This window comes from Apis cerana, linkage group LG1 (genome assembly GCF_029169275.1).
Source record: "Apis cerana isolate GH-2021 linkage group LG1, AcerK_1.0, whole genome shotgun sequence".
In the NCBI taxonomy this organism is placed as follows: domain Eukaryota; kingdom Metazoa; phylum Arthropoda; class Insecta; order Hymenoptera; family Apidae; genus Apis; species Apis cerana.
In genome coordinates, this window is record NC_083852.1 from 6,524,687 (window position 1) to 6,542,883 (window position 18,197).

The following is an 18,197-nucleotide window of genomic DNA, read 5'->3' on the forward strand; positions in this document are numbered from 1 at the left end:
AAGAGCGATGCACTGTATCAAATTGATAAAAGAGAGGCTGCCTGGAAGAGTATGAAAAGTCAAGAAGCGTGCAGTATACCAAACGAGCTCCTTAAACTGACAAAGCGACACACACGTTAGACGGGCGACGCACGCATCGTTGGCCAATAGGAGTTTGCGATAATGTGACGTCATGAGTTGAAGTACCGTGCGATTGGCTAGGTCTATTATGGCACGGAAAACACGCCACGCAACTACCTATACACATGTTAATTAAATAGGCGATAGTTCTGACGAGATAATGTTCCGTAGAGACTTTTAAACGGGCGTGGTAACGCCACAAACGCATGGAAAGTAATCAGAAACTTACAGGTATGCCACGACTGTATTCCGGTCACAATGGAAACACGCTGGAACCCACTTTCACGGTAGAAATCAATTTCTTGCAAGAATTTTTGCGATATTATTGCTGTCAAACATGCGACACATGCGGAAAATCACGAGGCACTCGTAAATTTTTTAACAGCGGACGATCTCACAACGTTTTATAATATACGACGGTTATAACCTGATCGATCTAGCGCGTGGCAGAAACATTTTACAAGTGCTAACCACTGCGCATCAACAGCCATGCTTGCTTGGCCACGATTCACGTGTCTGGGGTCCGAGGTATAGACCAATCAAAGCGCGGTTCATGACGTCACCTGGCTGTATCGACCAATGAACGCAGCCCATGTGACGCAGCACTCCGCTGGGCGTGTAAGAGAAGTGTCGAGCTGCTGTATATTGCTCGTTAGTTGGTGCACTTTTTTCGCAATTTTCTCAAGTTTTCTTCCATACCATTGTGAAGAAGGTATTAAATTGAGATCTTGGAGTCAGCCGATATCTTTTACGTGCAGGCTTACCTTCCGGTGGACGCCAGAACGGACGAATATCGCGACAATCGTACACAGCACACCCGACACCCGGCTCGCCCGGGCAAACACTCACTCCGATCTCGGCGGCGTCACCCTCTGCCACCTTTTGTCACGTTCCTTCTCTGTCACATGGATCGGACCTCTACACTGTTGCCACTTCTATTATATAGAAGCATACAGTTCATTGTTTACTTTTGCGCGCGCGCCAAAATCGTATCCTGTCACTTTTTCGAAAGCTAATTCTGTTAATTTTCTTAAATTTGCAAAAAATATAAATTTTAATATTTTTTTAAGATTTTTATAATAAAAAATCGTTTTACTATTTTTCTAAATTACATAAATTATATAAACTAATAAAAATTTCCATTTATTTAAATGATTTAAATCTAGTACATTCAATGATTAATCATAGTTTAAAAGTAAATATATAAATTGCTTTTATTATTTACTATGTACAATCATAAAATTTTTTTCTTAAAAATATTCAACTTTTCGAAATTTTAATGTAATAATATATTATATGTTTAATATTATTTAATGAAAGAAAGCTTCATATTTAATTTGTACATATATATATATATATATAAATATTTATTAAATTTTAGTAATTTTAGTAATTTAAAAAACATGAATAAATTAAACAAAAATATTAAACATTATGTAATCAATATTTAAAATTATAATTCATTTTTATTTTAAAAAGAAATATATATATATATATATATATATATATATATATATATATATATATATATATATTACGAATTAAGTATTTATAAAAATTATGAAAATATATTTTTGTATTTAAATACAAAAACATAAAATTTATTAAAAATGTAAAAAATGTAGAAAATATTATAGTTAACAATAAAATTTAGATTCATTAAATAATAAGGATTATTTTTTAGTAGAGAGGAGAATAAAATATAAAATATTAGATATTATTAAAAATATTTTACTTTTTATATACATTTTGCATAAAATATATATACTATATAGTAATAATATATGGTATAATTATAATATAGTATATATATAGTAGTATATGATATAATTTCAAAAATTTTTGACATGTATTTTTAATTTATTTGTAATTGTTAAAATGACAAAATTTAATTTATTGCAATCTAATTCTAAATTAATAAAATATAATTTAATTTCACTTTTTTGCCCACACATATGAAAAATGAACTTTATATTTTTTTTTTATAATTTATAATTTAAAAACAAATTCAACAGTACAGAATATATATATTATATATATATATATATAAAATAATTCTAATATATATAATATATATATATATATGACTAGAATTTGCACAAAATATTATACACTATATAATTTACATACAGATTTTTGTAAATAATATTATTATGAGATACACTTCACTTGCAAATGTGAAGAAATTTACAATATATTATATATTTTCTAATGATTTTTCTAAATTTTTTACTGTAAATATATTCTTGATTAATTTTTAGACAACTTTTTTTCTCTCATAATATAGATTCAGAAATAATATTTTGTACTATAATTATTTAAAATTATTTTTTTATTAATATGTATTAAATATTTAAATATCAAGAATATATTACAGTTGAAATGTTAGTACAAATTTAATATTGTTAATTATTAAATACATTTAATAAAAACGTACAAACATAAAAAATAGAGTCATGGAACAGAATATATTGCTTTATGTATGTACGTATCAGCACCGTTATTTATATTCAACATACAATTTGTAAGTCTTTTTTTTTCTTTTTAGCACATATAATAGTTTATTTTAATCTATTTAATATCTGAATATAAGTTATTTTATATTCATATATGATTTTTTGTGAAAAAATAAGAATACTGTAAAGAAAATATTACAGATTTAAAACAGAAAATTTAAAATACAGTTTTACAATTTTTAACATAATACTTTTTTTAGACATAAAATACACAGAATATACACACCAATAGTGTGATATTAATAATTTTCAATATCACTAAAAGAATTATTCTTCATTGTTAGTATTTTTTTAATTATATTACATATAATTTATACTTATTGAGCATAATTAATATTATTTTAAAAATAATAAATAATAATAAATGAAAGATACTAAAAAGAAATAATTGAAATAATTAAATAAATCTATTTTCAACAAAAAAATCATCAAAGAGTAATCAAAAATTAAACAATCCAATTATGTTTTCAAAACACTTAAAATAATTAATACATTATATTACTTTATGATACTGCAAAAATAAAAGACTACAAATACTTTATTGTTACTATAAAAATTGTTTAAACAATTAGTTATATTGCAATCGAAATCAAGAAAAAGCTTTATACATGTTTTACCTTTATATGTAAGTTATTTATTTTTATTTTTTTTTTTTTCTTAGATACTGTAAATGTTATCTAAATAAGAAGTAACAATTTTAACTAGATTGCTGTATTAAAGCATTAGTTATCTGCTCAAATTACTAACATAAAGATGTTTAAGTTCTGTCTTTGGTGTATTTTCAAAAAGAGCAGCTCGATTTTGTCCTTCTCCTTTCTTTACCCAATGACCATAAACTCTGAATGCACAACCATCAATAACCTGCAATAAAAATGATTTTATTATTATATAATCAATCTATATAACAAATCGAAAAATATAATTAAATAAAAAACAAAATATATGTTAAAAAGATAATAGAAACATAATACCTTTCGTAAAATTTTGATTCTATAAGGATCAGTGCATGCTACTTGAGTTGAAAGAGGTTCAGGTGTATTGTGAAGTCGTTTAATGCGGACAACTGCACGTACACAAATTATAGCTAACTGGAATCTTTTTCTTGCATTAAATGACTTTGCCTTTAATTCCTGTACAAAATATAAAGAAAAATAAAAAATCTGAAAATTTTAGGAATTTAAACATAATTAAATATTTTTATATCATTTAATATAACAAGAGTTATTAAACATATTTGATTATTATTAAACATAGCAATGAATAAATGTTAAATGATGTATATACAATTAAATTTAATGGAAACAAAATATTACAATACACATAATTATAAAATATACAAAAACAACATAATAAATGGTTTAAGAAATTAATATAATTTTTTTTTACATGCTCGGAAATGTAATGAAAATTTTTATAAAATTTTTACAAAAATATAAACAATGAAAAAGCTAATATGTACATATAAAGCTTTAAATATTCTTCCAATAATTTTTCAACATAATAAATAACATAGTAAATATTGAAATAATATTTCTTTATTAATATTTTATTTGCAGTATATTTTATTATTAATTGAATTAATTAATTTTAATTTAATATCATTAATTGACATTTTTATATTTATATTATGTTTTATCTGAAACATAATGATCAAGTTATGCATATTTATAACTGATATAAACAAATGTATTGCTCCTTAAATAAAAAGAAAATTTTTAATGAAATAATACATTTTATAAACAAAAATAAAAATACAAAAAAAAATAGAGATATCATATTGATTAATTTGAAATATTAACAGAAACTAAAATGTTAATTGTTATATGTATATATTATATGAAAATTAGAATCAAAAGAACTCACATTTAAAGACAAACAAAATAAAAACAAAAATAAATTACCAAAGCTAATTGAGATATCCTACTTAGACGCCGCGAATTAGATGATAGTGAACGTTTTAAAGGAGCGATGTCTTGATCCCATAGCTGTAATTCCAATAATTTTTTATCAAGGTATTATGACTTAATTTTATTTTAAAGGAAATTATTTTTAAATTAATTATATATATATAATTTATTAAATTAATAAAATTAATAATTTTTTAATTAATAAATTAAAAAATTAAACGGATTTAATAATGTTTAATATTTTATAAAAGAATTAAGTTTTTGAATATTTTGAATATAGATAGTTGAACATATAAAGCAAACAAATAAAAACATAAAAATATGAATATAATATATTTATTTTAAATGCATAAAATAATAGATATCTTTAAAAAATATTACATATTATATTAAATTTTTATATAATAATAACATTATTACAATGTTTGCATTGTAAATATGCTATACTAAGATACATACCACTGTATGAAAAAATGAATGTTCCAATGCTTCTTTGATACTAATTCTCTTCTTGGGATCAACAACTAATAATTTTCTTATCAAATCTTTGGGAGCCTCTGAAAATATAATATTAATTTGATTATTATATAAATTTATGAACATTAAAAAATATATTATAAAATAAGATATCTGGCAATATACAAAAAAAACATACATGTAATTGCACCCTATTCATTTATGAAAAAAATGTGCATCATGTTCAAAGATTTGTTAGTAACAACTCTTACCTTTAATATATTTTCCAAATATGAAGCAGCTCACATCAAGATGATATAGCTTTTATAGGTGATTACTCAAGATGATAATACTTTCTGATATTACCATGGATTTTAATTCATGCTTGTGCATCATTACAATTCAATGACAAAAACTTCCACCTAAAATTTTGTCTGTGTCTTGCACAGATTTGAAAATTTTGCAAAATTTTAACTATTGTATAACATTGTACTAGTTTTGACTTTTTAAAAAGACTATTTATATATTTGTTTGTATATAGTAATAATAATTGGTTTTGATTGTTAATAAAATAAAAAAAAAATGAATATATAATTCAAAGAATTTCATGTAAATATATATGCATTTTTACTGTTAAAGCTGAGCAATATCATTTCCATATGTTTTTAAATTCTTATTATGTAATTAATAATATATAATAGTATATAAGTGTATTTATCAATTACAATAAAATTGAAATAAAATTCCCTGAAAATGATGCATACATATACATGCATTATGTTAATTAAGCATAAATTTACTTCACATGCCATATGAAACATAAACTATTATTTCTTTCAAAAAATTATATTTTAATAAGCAATAATAAATACCTGTTATGTCTGCCCACTCAGGAGATGTAAATGAATATTTTCCTTCCATAATATTTCTAAGCATAATCATCTGTTTTCTATGCCAGAAAGGAGGACAACCAACTAATAAAGTAAACATAATTACTCCACAGGCCCATCTAAAAAATACCAATATTAATTTCTATCTTTAATAAAATAATTTTTTATTACTTAATTTTATTTGTTTAAAAAATAATTTTAATTTTTTTATTTTCATTTTTATTTTTTTATTATATGTATCATATTTTAAATACTTACATATCAACTTCATGACCATAGCCTTCTGCATTTTCAAACATATTACATTTAAGTACTTCTGGTGCTAAATATCCAGGAGTACCACAAAGATCTAAAAAACATTAATAGTAAATTTCTTTTTAATAATTAAGTTTTAAATTTTATATAATTATTACATACCATATAATTTATCTCCAGTTTTTAATAATCTAGCAAATCCAAAATCAGTTATTTTTACATTTAAATTATCATCAAGTAATATATTTTCTGGTTTTAAATCTCTATGAACTATCCCCTGATTATGTACATGCTGAACACCTTCAAAGACTTGTCTCATAATATAACGTGTCTTTTTCTCAGAGAGAGTAACAACAGATGTGAGGTAGTCAAATAATTCACCATTTTTACAAATTTCAAAAATTAAAAATATGAATGTACTAGATTCAAAGACATCATGTAATTCAACTAAAAAATGAATATAAATATTTTTAAGAAAAATTTGTGTATTGTTAATGGAAAATAAATTTTTTATAAAAAAAATGTAAGGCAAAAAGATAATTTTATTTTAAGTAATTAATGTTTTTTATTAATATATTAATAAACTTACTAATATAAGGATGACCCGCTACTCTACGAAGAATTTGTACTTCCTGTAATGTGGCATCCTTCATAGTATGTCCATCTTCGTTTTCATTACTAATATCTATGATTTTAGCTGCATACTCTATACCTGTTTCTTTTTCTATACATCTTCTCACAGTGGAAGATATTCCTCTGTAAACATTAGTATATTATTTAATTTATAATATTTATTTATAATAAATAAAAAAAATTAATTTTTAAAATTAAATTTTTTATTAAAGATTTTAAGTATAGGATATTTAAAAAATGATAAAATATATGTAATTCTTTGTTATAATTATCATATCATATTAATTTTTTTAAAACAATTATGATATATATATATGTATATATATATATACATTCTAAAAAAATGTACATTCTAAAAAAAACTTAACATATATATATATGTTACAATTGTGATTTTATAATAATACTTTTTTAAAACAAAATAACGAAAATTAAATTTGATAGAAATAAACATTTTATTTTCATATAATATTTCAAAGTATTATGCTCTGTCCTATTGTACTAAATTATTATTTCGAAATTTTTTCGAAATGCATTTATCAATATAAACTATCGTAATTAAATGAAACGTATTTAATTTCATCAAATTATATAATTGTATAGGTTAATTTGTTATTATTCAAAAGTTATTAATTTCTTCATTTATTTATTGTCATGCAATGCATCAGAATTTAATAATATAAACACTAACATATTTATCATATACACGTATTTATTAAATAAATAAAAATATTATGTTATATATTTTTTTTATATAAAATATCACATGACGAACCTTCCAAGGATTTCTTTGGGTTCGTATTTTGCATAAAATCCCTTAGCAGCATCCTTGTCTGGCAAGAGGTCGTCTCCTTCGTCTTTTGCCATTTTACGCGCAATATTTTTTTCATATATGTAAATCACATTAATAGCCACCAAGTAAATAGCACATGTTCCTTTAATTTGAAAGGAACAAGTTCAAACGAATAGTTCTCCCATCCGATGCAATTGTCATATTACGTATCTATTCCAAAATGTCGCGATGAATACCCGCTACATTCTAAAAAAACGTTAACAAAGATATCACTGATCACCGTACACCGATAATGGCTACGATAGATCCTTGACCAGACGAAGAAAACATGAACACATAAGCACTATGAAAGGAACAATGGCGATAACCAATATAAAGTAACGAATGAAGAGGGCTCTGATGATGCAATGAAGAAAATACTTGATTTGCTGAACATGAAAGGAAAAACAGAAAGCAATCTATAATCGACCTAAAATTGTTTCAAAGGTGTGCATATAATGTATATTGCATTCATCTATATTTTACGGTGAACACGTAAGTTACATCATGTGCCTTTAGCAATTCACTATTTTAAATTATACAACTGTTTCGATTGCGATATCTACAATGCTACAAATATTTTTTTAAATATAATCTCAACCTTATATTCGCATTAATTAATTTCCGACGCGAATTTATCCGTATGTCATTTGTATTCAATAATATGTAAAAATGATAGAAGGTAAATAAAAAATAATTATTTTAAGTTCATATATTCTTATATAAAAGTAATATTGTAAGGAATAAAGGAATGGTTCAATCTTAAATTTTTTTTTTAATTTCACAACAAATTATTCTCTCGAATATGTATCTAAAATAAGAAAAATTTAATATATATTAATGATGTATACATAGTATGAACATAAATAGAAGTTGCTATCTTATTTCTTCCTCGCAGTCTTGCTCTCAACTTTAAGGATTATTGTATTGTTCAAATGACATATCCATTCCTTAAATATAATTTTTTTACGATATTAATTCATATTGGTGAAATAAACAATTAAGAGACAAAAATACGAGGATTTCATGTATTCTATAATAAATAGAAATTAAATCTATATTTACGGACCACGCAATTGTGCGAGCAAGGCCTCATTTTTACGACATTCAATAGTGAGTTGCCTGACCGCAGCAACGTATTTGCGTTGTTGTTCTATTAGAGTAACCAGTTGTCGGCTGAGTGCATCTCTCCTGTTTTTTTCATCAGCACATCGTTTTTCTACCTACATGAAATGCGATCTATATTCTTATCAAAATATAACTCTATACTTTATTTTAAAATTAATTTTATAGACTAATTCTATTTTTTTTTTAATTTTATATTTTCTAATATTAGTTAATTGCTTTTTTTTTAATAAGATATATTTATATTTAGACGATATTTTTTTTTTACCTTTGTCTTATTGCGTTTAACACCTGCGACGATTGCTTCGAATTGTTTAAGAAATTCCTCTTTGCCACTTGTTGATGCCATTGCTCTGTCAAAAAATGTAGAAGAAAAAAATATATAATTTGCAAATTATGCATAAATATAAATATAAATATAAAATTTTATTACTTACTCATTATAATTATCTTGGATCGAATTTAGTAATGATAATTCTTTACTTAAATAAAGTTTCGTATCGTCGAGAGTATTATACAATGTATAATATTGTTTTGTTTCTTTATGCTTTGCCGAAACTGTAAGTTAATAAATAACAATGAAACGACATTGCAGTCATCTAATAAAAAACCGAATATCGATGTATAAAAATAGATTGGCAAACCTTGATTATATAGTTCCATAAATCGTCTTTGGTATTGCGTAAGTTCTGAACGACCAGGAACATCATCCAATTGTCTAGTTAAAGAGGCAATAGCTCTATTCTTTTTGGCTAATTGTAATCTAACTTTCATAACTGCTTCCTTTTGCTCTTCATATTCCTTTAAACGATCTTCTTCTTCTTCAGATGTACCATTTTCGATTTCTTGCAATTTATTTTTCAATAGATTTAAATCAGATTTACATTGTTCTCGAAAATTAAATTCCTGTTCTTTTAAACCATCATGTACTAAAAGAAGTTCTTCCAAACGTTTATAGATACTAAAAAAATAATATTTTTTTTATTAATTAAAAATTATACGATAATGATAATTATAAAATACAATAAAAAGATAATTACCTATCATTTTCATTGATATCCATTTCTTGTGCCTTTTTTAATGAACGTTCAATATCTTCACGTTTTGCACGAGATTCGTTTAATTTTTCAATCAATTCTAAATGTTTAGCAGATAAGATGTCTCTTTCTTTCATTAATTTACGAACACGATTTTGAAGCATGACCTTTTGATTTTCTAATGTAGTCAAAGCTGCTGAAGAATTTGTGCCACCACTTTCCTATAATTAGCAATATCAGTAGTGAAATTATTTAATTATAAATTAAGTTAAATTTATCTTAAAATTAAAAAAATTTACCTCGATTTCAGATGTCGACATCGTCGCATACTTTTCAGCTACTTTAGCAATCTCTTGAGCTTGAATGCCAACAATATTGCCTACTGCCGTTACGCTTAAACGAGTCTAGATAAATAAAATATTATATAAAGAAATAATTATTATCTAATTAATATCAATTAAAATAATAATTGCTTACTGAATTTTCTTCAATAGCAGCTAAATTTCCAGCTAATTGTTCTGTATTTTCCTATAAAGAAAAATATTAAAAAAATCATAAATTTCATCTATTCATATAATTTATTTACTTTTTCCTTTAATTTTTCTTTATTCTCATCTTCTTTAAGATCACTTGAAATAGTTTCGGTCGGCGAAGTAGCAATTTTTATAGAATACAAAGGTGCTTCATATTCCAAAACAGTGCTAAGGAATTTAGTAGATTCTTCTTTTTTAGCACCATCTTTTTGTTTAAAGAGACGTCGAGGTTCATATGATTTCTGAAAAAAAATTATTTTTAATTTTATTTAGACTAATAAATTATATAATAATAGATTAATTATTAATTTTTTATTTAGACTAAATATTTATCTAAATTTATCTACATTATCATCATAATTTGGAAATGCGTTTTACCGTAATCAATTGAATATTTTTTATTAAATTTTCTTTAACTACTTGTGTTGTATATGAATCTTCAGAAAAAGAATGTTTCTTATTAAACTGACTTAAAGCAAACGATCGCACAAAATCTGCCGTTTGCTCTCGAGTTTCCATGGAACGCTTTACCAACCACTAAAAATAATTATTAGTTATTAAAATGTTTATAAAAAAATTAAAAATTCAAGAAATAAAATTATTTACCTGAATGACGGGGAAAATATGAATACAATCTAAACCTTGAATTTGATGTGGTTCTATGCGATATGGACAATTCATTTTGGGTAGCATAGCCACGATTTTTTCGGTTAATGAACTAAATATAAAATATATAAGATATTAAAAAATCAAAATATTTTACAAGTTTACTTACATTTTTTGGCCTATAGTAAGATTTTCTCGAAACAATAAATCGATATCTACATCGAAATTACATGATTCTATACACCAGGTCATTCCACCAATTACCTAAACATAACAATTATGTTAGCTGTTTTTAATAAATTTTTTTAATTTAAATTTAAAATTTATGTTATACATACTTTATCAAAGTTTGATAATCCTTTTATCCTAGCTCGAAAATAGCCTGCTGCTAAAAGTAAATCAATAATATCTTGAAATTTCTTTTTTTGTTCTTCATCTTCGCGAACATCAACCTAAAAATATTTTGTAATATATTTAAATTTCATATTTTATTAAATCATATTTCCCGCTTTCTGCTTATAACAGATTCATTATAAAAAATTCCGATAGAGGGCTACAAATAATTAGAGATGAACATTATATATGTATTTCTATTAAAATACTAAGTAATATTTAAAACAATTTGAGAAAAAGTGCATGAATAAGTATTTTATAAGTTCTATTAAAAAATAAATTGATATAACTAGAAATAAAACAATTTAAAAATGTGAGGATTGTGTGAAAAGGAAATATGTAATAGAAAATGGATATTATATCATTATTTATAACAAATATTTCATTATTGATACATAAAATGATAATATTATGAATAAATTATTAACTTCAATATTTAATTTTTATAAATTTTGATTGTCAATTTGTTAACTATCTACATATAAACATATAATGTTCTATAGACGTACCTCAGTTGTTTCAGAGCTTCGTGATAATCTTTTTGGTACATCGTTTAACATGGTTATGTTCTCTTAAGATTGTATATATAAATCGGGATAATTATTGTATATTTAAAAACAAAGAATTAATATGTTTGTTTAAAAAAATTCAAATCGTATGTGATGTCCTGTCACTTGATAATATGAATTTTTACTGTCATTTCAGCTATTTTACTAAAATCACGTCTTAGACATGAATTAAGCTGAATTTCTATGTGCTATTCGAATGGTACGTAGTTTCCTTTTTCTAAATTAATTAAATTCAACAATAAGAATCATTATGAAGATTTATGTTTGTAAATGTTTAAATACATACATCTTATTATACAACGTGATGCAATAATTTAAATTCATCTTGATTTTTATAATTATATACATTTCTTTTATATATGTATATAGATACATATATAATTTTTAAACGTTACTAATCACGTGATTTATTTTGTAAGTAAAATGACTATATAAAAGTAATTATTATTATGTTATTTGTTATTATCTTATTATGTTAAGTTATTATTATTATTTATAATATAATATTCAGAATTTTATTATTAAAATCATGTTTTATTTAATCGTAATTTAGAAATCGTAAACATTCTTTATTTTTACTTCTTGCCGATTTTATATTATTAATTAGATATATTTCAATCGTAAAATTTTAAAAAACGTAAATAAAGAGAATAAATAATATAGAATATAATAATATAAATAAGAGATAATGTAGAGATAGGATAAGAATTGAACTTCAGTATTTCATTTTTTGAATATTTTTAAGAAGAGATTTTTAACATTCAAGAGATAACGCTGATTTCTCAGTTTTTCCCTATGATTCGCCTACTTGTCTTTTAACACGTAATTACAATGAAGATATCAATTGAATTTCATTATTTCTCTTTCAAAATTACATTGTGCCTTAATCTTTATTTTATCTGTATCATATAACCATAAATGAAATATAGAAATACATTAAAAATATTTTTTGATAAAAATTGCAAATCGATTTTAAAAAATAAAAGGGCATAGAATAGTAAATAAAAAGTGTTATTATATTATTTTTTTTGCAAATCGTTGTTATTAAATATCCAATAATATTGTTTGGTACAATGACTGACAAAAGTTGATGGATTGCATGAAATATACATGCATATGAAATGATATTCTTTGAGCGGCAATCATTCCCACATAATGTACAATTCATTGTAGAAGTCTGGAATAAAAAGGCAGCGAAATGGCATATTCATTATTTACTTTTTTCGTTTTAAATACATTATGATTCCATCTAAAAAATCTTTTAACAACAAAATTTGATTGAAAAGAAAAATCATTCTATTATTATTTTGAACTATCTGTATGTATGTTTTCTTATACAAAATGTTGTATATATACATATAGATATATATATATATATACATATATACACATATATATATATACATATGTATATACATATATATATATATAAAGAAATAATACATGATGTAAAAAGATTGGACGAGTATAAAAGATGATAAAACATGGATGAAGCTTGGTGAAATTTAGCAGTCTTCTATGGCTCGGAAGAAAAAAAAGAATTGTAATTTGTTTCTACCCTGTTCTTAATAAAACATATTTACGTGATACTAAAATTTTAAGAAAATGGCAATAACTACCGTGCATTGTTTAATATCTTCTTAAGATGATCTTTTTATATAATTTTCTCTTTTCATACAATATACACGGTTGAAGAATCATTTAAATTGTTCTAAGATAAAAAAGAACATATCGAGACTTAGATTCTAATCGTTTAACATGTAGAATGTATCATTAAAGATGTTATGATTTAATGACTTTGATATTTTAAAAAATAAAAATCTATTATTTTTTGGATTTTATTTAATATTAAAATATGATCTTATTTATCATAAGAAAATTTCGATTATTTGTTTAAATAATTATTTAAGATAATTCGTAAATATAATATATATATATAAAACAATTAATTAATACCTTAATCATCATTTTAAAAATAAACAAAAATGCTTTTAAATAAAGCTTTTAATAAATTAAAAAAAGAGAAAGTGCACCATCTACGTATATTCTTCGAATAATTAAGTTATTTTCAAATTGAATGAAGTTCAAGGATTTAGAAATTTTTTTAAATATTTCTATAAATATTCAATTTGCAACATATTTAGTCATACATTCTGTTCTGTCTCTATAAGATCCAGTCTTATATTTATATACAATTTCTGCGAAGAAAAAGAATCAAGGCACTAAAAAAACAATATCGCGTATCTTCGAAATATGCACAACAAGAATTTTTTGAACAACGATCGAAAATGATCGAAACGAAAAACGATCGTGCACTCGTAACCTATCGCTGTAATGTAACACGTATTGTGAAGCATATTACTTTGTAAATATAAATAATTCTCGAGAATATAAAGTTCGAATAAAAGCCGAAATTATGTGTTCCAATTTCGTTAATATTCTTACGATCAAACAATTTTAAATTTGATCGATGAATCAATTTAATTTAAAATGGAATACGCAAGAAATGGGTCATTACAAATTTTTTAAATCTTAATATTATTTTTCGAAAAGATTATTAATTTTTTATTATTATCAATAAAAAATTTTTATTTTTATTGTCCTGCAAAATACTTGTCAAAATTTAATCCATAATGAAATGAGTGATTTTCTTTTTTATATAATTTTTTTTTTTTAAGAATTTATAAGAATTTTACAATCTTCGAAAAATTGATCGTCCATTCTATATAAATTCTTAATTATTCTTATCGATGAAAGTGCGCCTTTCAGTTAATTTAGACTTGAGCTTCTTTAAGTCAAGTTAAAGGTCCAATTTATATTTTAATCTCGATTATGATGACGCATAACGCGTCATCATCGATGTCTTTCACTAAACTTCTTACAGACTAGCAAGCGTGCACATCGCGATATTTATCACACCTACGTGCCATTCTATCTCTTATCCTTAATCGATCACTTTTTGCACGTCTTCTTTCGTCTCTTTTTGTGCAATGTGCACTAGGAACAGATGGACAGTTTCCACCAGTTAAATCAATCGATTTTCTAATTGAAGCGTTATTTTTATCAATAAAATGTTATCAAATTTTAATTTTAATTGACAAAATTGTTCTAAATTTCGATTCCAATCATTCAAATTTTTATAAACTTCAACTCAAATTATTACAATTTTTGAAAAGAATTAATTATTACAAGAAAATTTATCATTAATTAAATTAATCATTATTAGATATTAGACGTAATAAATATTTATTTTCGATGATATAAATCGATGAATAACCTTGGAAACTTCTTATCTTACAAATCACTTTCTTGTCGCGGTAAAATTGAACGAACGCACGTTAAAGCCACATGTATATATATATATATATATATGTGTGTGTCTGTATGTGTATATATATATATATATAAAAAATATTAATAAAAAAAAATAAAACGCGAACGGTCCTTGTTCGTAGGTAAAACGACGCTTAAGTATAATTTATATATCTATTAACTTAATGCGTACATACGCTACTAAAAACAAGAAGAAAAAAATGAAAAAAAAACCGTCCTGCAGTTGTGTGAAGTCGATGGAAAAAACTTCGTCGTGCGTACGGCCTACGCAACTTAAATAAATAATAAAAGACAGAGAAATGGGGAAGAAAGAAAGGGCGCTTCCATCCACGTCCTTGATGATAACACTCGTCTCAGTTATTAGCACGGATCACGCGCATCGTGAAATCCACCATCCCGTGGATCCGGGTACTCCGAGCCACGTTGTGCTATTGACTTTTGCTCGGTTAATCGCTCGAACGTATGGCGGTAAAAGTCATTAATGTCGCACGCAAATTCCAACGAATTTTCTTATGAAATCTTATTTCTTTTTAAATTTTTGAAAAAATGTTTGAGAATTTAACAATATAAAGTTTGCGCGTGCAAATTAAAAATTTAGAAGTTGAAAAATTTAAGAATTTAAATTGCATAGAATTTTTTGAGACTTGAAAATTTGCCATTTCTTAAAAATTATTTTTCGAATTTGAGAGTAGCATAGAATTTTCAAATTTAATTAATTAAAAGTGGATGATCGTAATAAGGACGAGTATGTTATCATTTCTGATAAAATTAAATCTTCGTAATCGAGGAAATTATCTATTCAAAGATTAACGTGCCACATTAATGATTCTTACCGTACATTTGGCGTACGGTGTTGTACGGCGCGACGTCAGTAGCGACGACTCTGACGTAATTCGGTAAAAATCGATTATGCTTTCTATAATACATATTAAGCCATATCCTATGTGACATACATTTCTTATTGATTACATAAGTTGCAAAGAAGAATGAAGCAACGATGACGAATCTATATGATACTTTCTACAAAAAGAGTTCGTGTATATCTGTCTTTCGAATCATTTTTTTTTATTAAATATAATAACTAAAGATAAGCAATTAAAATTAATCTCTTATTTCGTTTCATTTTACCGTTTTAATATTCTTTGTGATAGAAGTTTTATTCGTGTTTTTTAATAAACCTTAATACATCTCATGATTAATTATATTTTCAAAATACGACTCTCAAATTAGACTAAATTTATATATATATATATTATACAACATAAAAATATTAAAATATTTAAATCATAACAACCGATTCACGATGATCCAATACTGCAAATAATAATATCTCTATATTAAAAATACACGAACTCCCCTGAACATAATGACTTCTTATCTATTTACAATTAATAGAAACGATAAGAATAACAAGAATATAATAAAAAAAAAAAAAAAAACAAAAGTCTCAGAATTAATCGTAGATCCCGTCTACTATTGACGTCTTCATCGTCGTTACAGTCGTCGTGCTATCGATGCGAAGAGAAATTGCAAGAAGGAGCGAGACGAAGCTGCTAGAAGTTCGGAGAGCTCGCCAGGCCGCTTGACGTTACGCTGGATGACCCAATAACGACGGCGGCATCATCCTCCAGGTGGTCGTGATCGTCGCCCCTCTGGTACGACGAATCCGCTCGACGAGAGCGCGGAAGGTGTCCAACGACACGCCGGCATCTATGGTACGCGCTGAGCGATTATTCCGTCGCACCGCAGCTCCTTCGAACCCGGCGCTTCATTTATTCTCATCGAGAATCTCCTGGATGCTCACGTAGGTACCGGTGAGAAAACCCAGTACGCCGAACGAGATGATAGCCAGGTTCTTCCAGAGCTTCCAGTAACACGCCCCCAATCCGTTTTCCTGATCCCACACGGTGACCAATTCGATTACCGATGGGAACATCAAGCCCAGAGTGGACAGGCACACAGCGCCTACTAAGGAAATGAAGGGCCCTAGATTTGGGATAGCAATTGCAACAGTGACGGTGAAAATCACCATGATGATACGGATTATGTATTCAGCTAAGAGTTTTCTCGAGCCAAAATATTGTTTAACATTTTTCCAGATGATTTCCATGGGTACGTAAAATTGAAGTCCATAAGTGAGGAAGATGGCCACCGCGATCATCAATTTGGCGGACTGGGCAAGGATGTCGCTCTGCTCTGGGTTCAGGGTGATGGAGGCTTTCGTGTCCTCGCCGTATCGCCAGTAGCCGAAGAAACCTACGGTGCTGTATAATAATACTACGAAGAACATGCCAGTGTTCAGAACTCCTGGACAACCGATGAAGTGCGTTGGTGTCTTCATGTTGTTCTCGAGAGGCATTACCTGTGAAAAGGGAAATTAACGATTAGAAAGTCTATTGCATAGAACTTCGAATTTTCATCTTGACTGATAATTGACGAAACATTTTTCAACTGTGTCAATATTCAAAATTTTTAACGATTTTTAATTTCCATAAATTTTTACCGATAAAATTTTATATTTAAAATATATAAATTGATAATAACGAGTATTTCAGCCGAATCTAAAATTTTTTATGAGAAGATATAAATTTTGTTGAATATATATATATATGTATGTATATGCGTATGATGTAAGGAAATTGAAAAATATTTTGATTAAGAAATCCAAAGAATGTCCTTAGCATCGTTGTCGATCATATGACGAACCTGTCATATGATCCAATGGAATTTTACGATTATGACAATGGTGCTTGTTGATTTTGTTATCATATTGAATGAAATAATTGGTATGCTTTGAAAGGAATACACGTAACAAAAGTTAAACGTAAGATTTACTGTTATGCGTCTTTCTTGTAACAAATCGCAGTAATCGTATTACGTGTGATGATAAATTCAACAAAAGGATTTGCAGTTCTTGTTTCTTGTTATACGCCATTATATAATAGCTTGCGTCTATTACATGGTACTTTTACGTCTTAAAACCAATGGCTTA

The 18,197-nt window shown here is 25.6% G+C and overlaps 4 protein-coding genes and 1 long non-coding RNA gene across 11 annotated transcripts in view; 1 reads left to right on the forward strand and 4 right to left on the reverse strand.

Moving 5' to 3' along the window:
- The window catches only part of LOC107994726 (max-binding protein MNT), a 43,938-nt gene extending 41,016 nt beyond the window's left edge, over window positions 1-2,922 (reverse strand). The window contains exon 1 of one of the 2 annotated variants that reach the window (XM_017051756.3): window positions 350-2,922. The gene's annotated coding sequence lies outside the window, so the exon portion shown is untranslated. The remainder of the gene's footprint in view (window positions 1-349) is intronic. The other variant, XM_017051757.3, reaches the window with a different exon arrangement.
- A 325-nt stretch (window positions 2,923-3,247) lies between these two features.
- On the reverse strand, window positions 3,248-8,156 carry LOC107994806 (phosphorylase b kinase gamma catalytic chain, skeletal muscle/heart isoform). 4 transcript variants are annotated; one of them, XM_017051861.3, is made up of 9 exons: window positions 7,553-8,156; window positions 6,734-6,900; window positions 6,307-6,591; window positions 6,148-6,238; window positions 5,872-6,008; window positions 5,003-5,100; window positions 4,538-4,621; window positions 3,608-3,766; window positions 3,248-3,497 (listed from the first exon to the last, which is right to left on the reverse strand). In XM_017051861.3, exons 1-9 carry the CDS (start codon window positions 7,642-7,644, stop codon window positions 3,363-3,365), a joined length of 1,248 nt encoding a protein of 415 aa, XP_016907350.1. In that variant the 5' UTR covers window positions 7,645-8,156; the 3' UTR covers window positions 3,248-3,362. The 4 variants fall into 4 exon arrangements, with proteins under 4 accessions (XP_016907350.1, XP_016907351.1, XP_061936983.1 ...); XM_017051862.3 differs by lacking the exon at window positions 4,538-4,621; XM_062080999.1 differs by lacking the exon at window positions 3,608-3,766.
- A 150-nt stretch (window positions 8,157-8,306) lies between these two features.
- On the reverse strand, window positions 8,307-12,010 carry LOC107994805 (coiled-coil domain-containing protein 93). 2 transcript variants are annotated; one of them, XM_017051860.3, is made up of 14 exons: window positions 11,813-12,010; window positions 11,249-11,362; window positions 11,080-11,174; window positions 10,911-11,022; window positions 10,683-10,841; window positions 10,358-10,546; window positions 10,249-10,299; window positions 10,071-10,175; window positions 9,775-9,992; window positions 9,379-9,695; window positions 9,172-9,292; window positions 9,003-9,087; window positions 8,679-8,832; window positions 8,307-8,420 (listed from the first exon to the last, which is right to left on the reverse strand). In XM_017051860.3, the coding sequence occupies exons 1-14, from the start codon at window positions 11,861-11,863 to the stop codon at window positions 8,401-8,403; spliced, it is 1,791 nt and encodes a 596-aa protein (XP_016907349.2). In that variant the 5' UTR covers window positions 11,864-12,010; the 3' UTR covers window positions 8,307-8,400. The 2 variants fall into 2 exon arrangements, with proteins under 2 accessions (XP_016907349.2, XP_016907348.2); XM_017051859.3 differs by having other exon boundaries at window positions 8,307-8,559.
- Window positions 11,511-16,649, forward strand: LOC133666858 (uncharacterized). Its single transcript, XR_009831618.1, has 2 exons — window positions 11,511-11,616; window positions 12,009-16,649. It is a non-coding gene; the product is annotated as an uncharacterized LOC133666858 (long non-coding RNA).
- LOC107994803 (proton-coupled amino acid transporter-like protein pathetic) overlaps window positions 13,072-18,197 on the reverse strand; it is a 35,787-nt gene continuing 30,661 nt past the window's right edge. For both annotated transcript variants that reach the window (XM_062080947.1, XM_017051856.2), the window contains exon 5: window positions 13,072-17,567. In XM_062080947.1, coding sequence (XP_061936931.1) covers window positions 16,974-17,567 — 594 coding nt within the window. In that variant the 3' untranslated portion in view covers window positions 13,072-16,973. The remainder of the gene's footprint in view (window positions 17,568-18,197) is intronic.

Coding starts and splice junctions, on each gene's coding strand:
- LOC107994806 (XM_017051861.3), bottom strand. CDS start 7,644: ATGGCAAAAGACGAAGGAGACGACCTCTTGCCAGACAAGGATGCTGCT. Junction 3,767..4,537: donor GGATATCTCAATTAGCTTTG/GTAATTTATTTT, acceptor TATTTTGTACAG/GAATTAAAGGCAAAGTCATT. Junction 3,498..3,607: donor GAATCAAAATTTTACGAAAG/GTATTATGTTTC, acceptor TTTTTATTGCAG/GTTATTGATGGTTGTGCATT.
- LOC107994805 (XM_017051859.3), bottom strand. CDS start 11,863: ATGTTAAACGATGTACCAAAAAGATTATCACGAAGCTCTGAAACAACT. Junction 11,175..11,248: donor GATTATCAAACTTTGATAAA/GTATGTATAACA, acceptor TGTTATGTTTAG/GTAATTGGTGGAATGACCTG. Junction 9,993..10,070: donor TGTCGACATCTGAAATCGAG/GTAAATTTTTTT, acceptor TGCTAATTATAG/GAAAGTGGTGGCACAAATTC.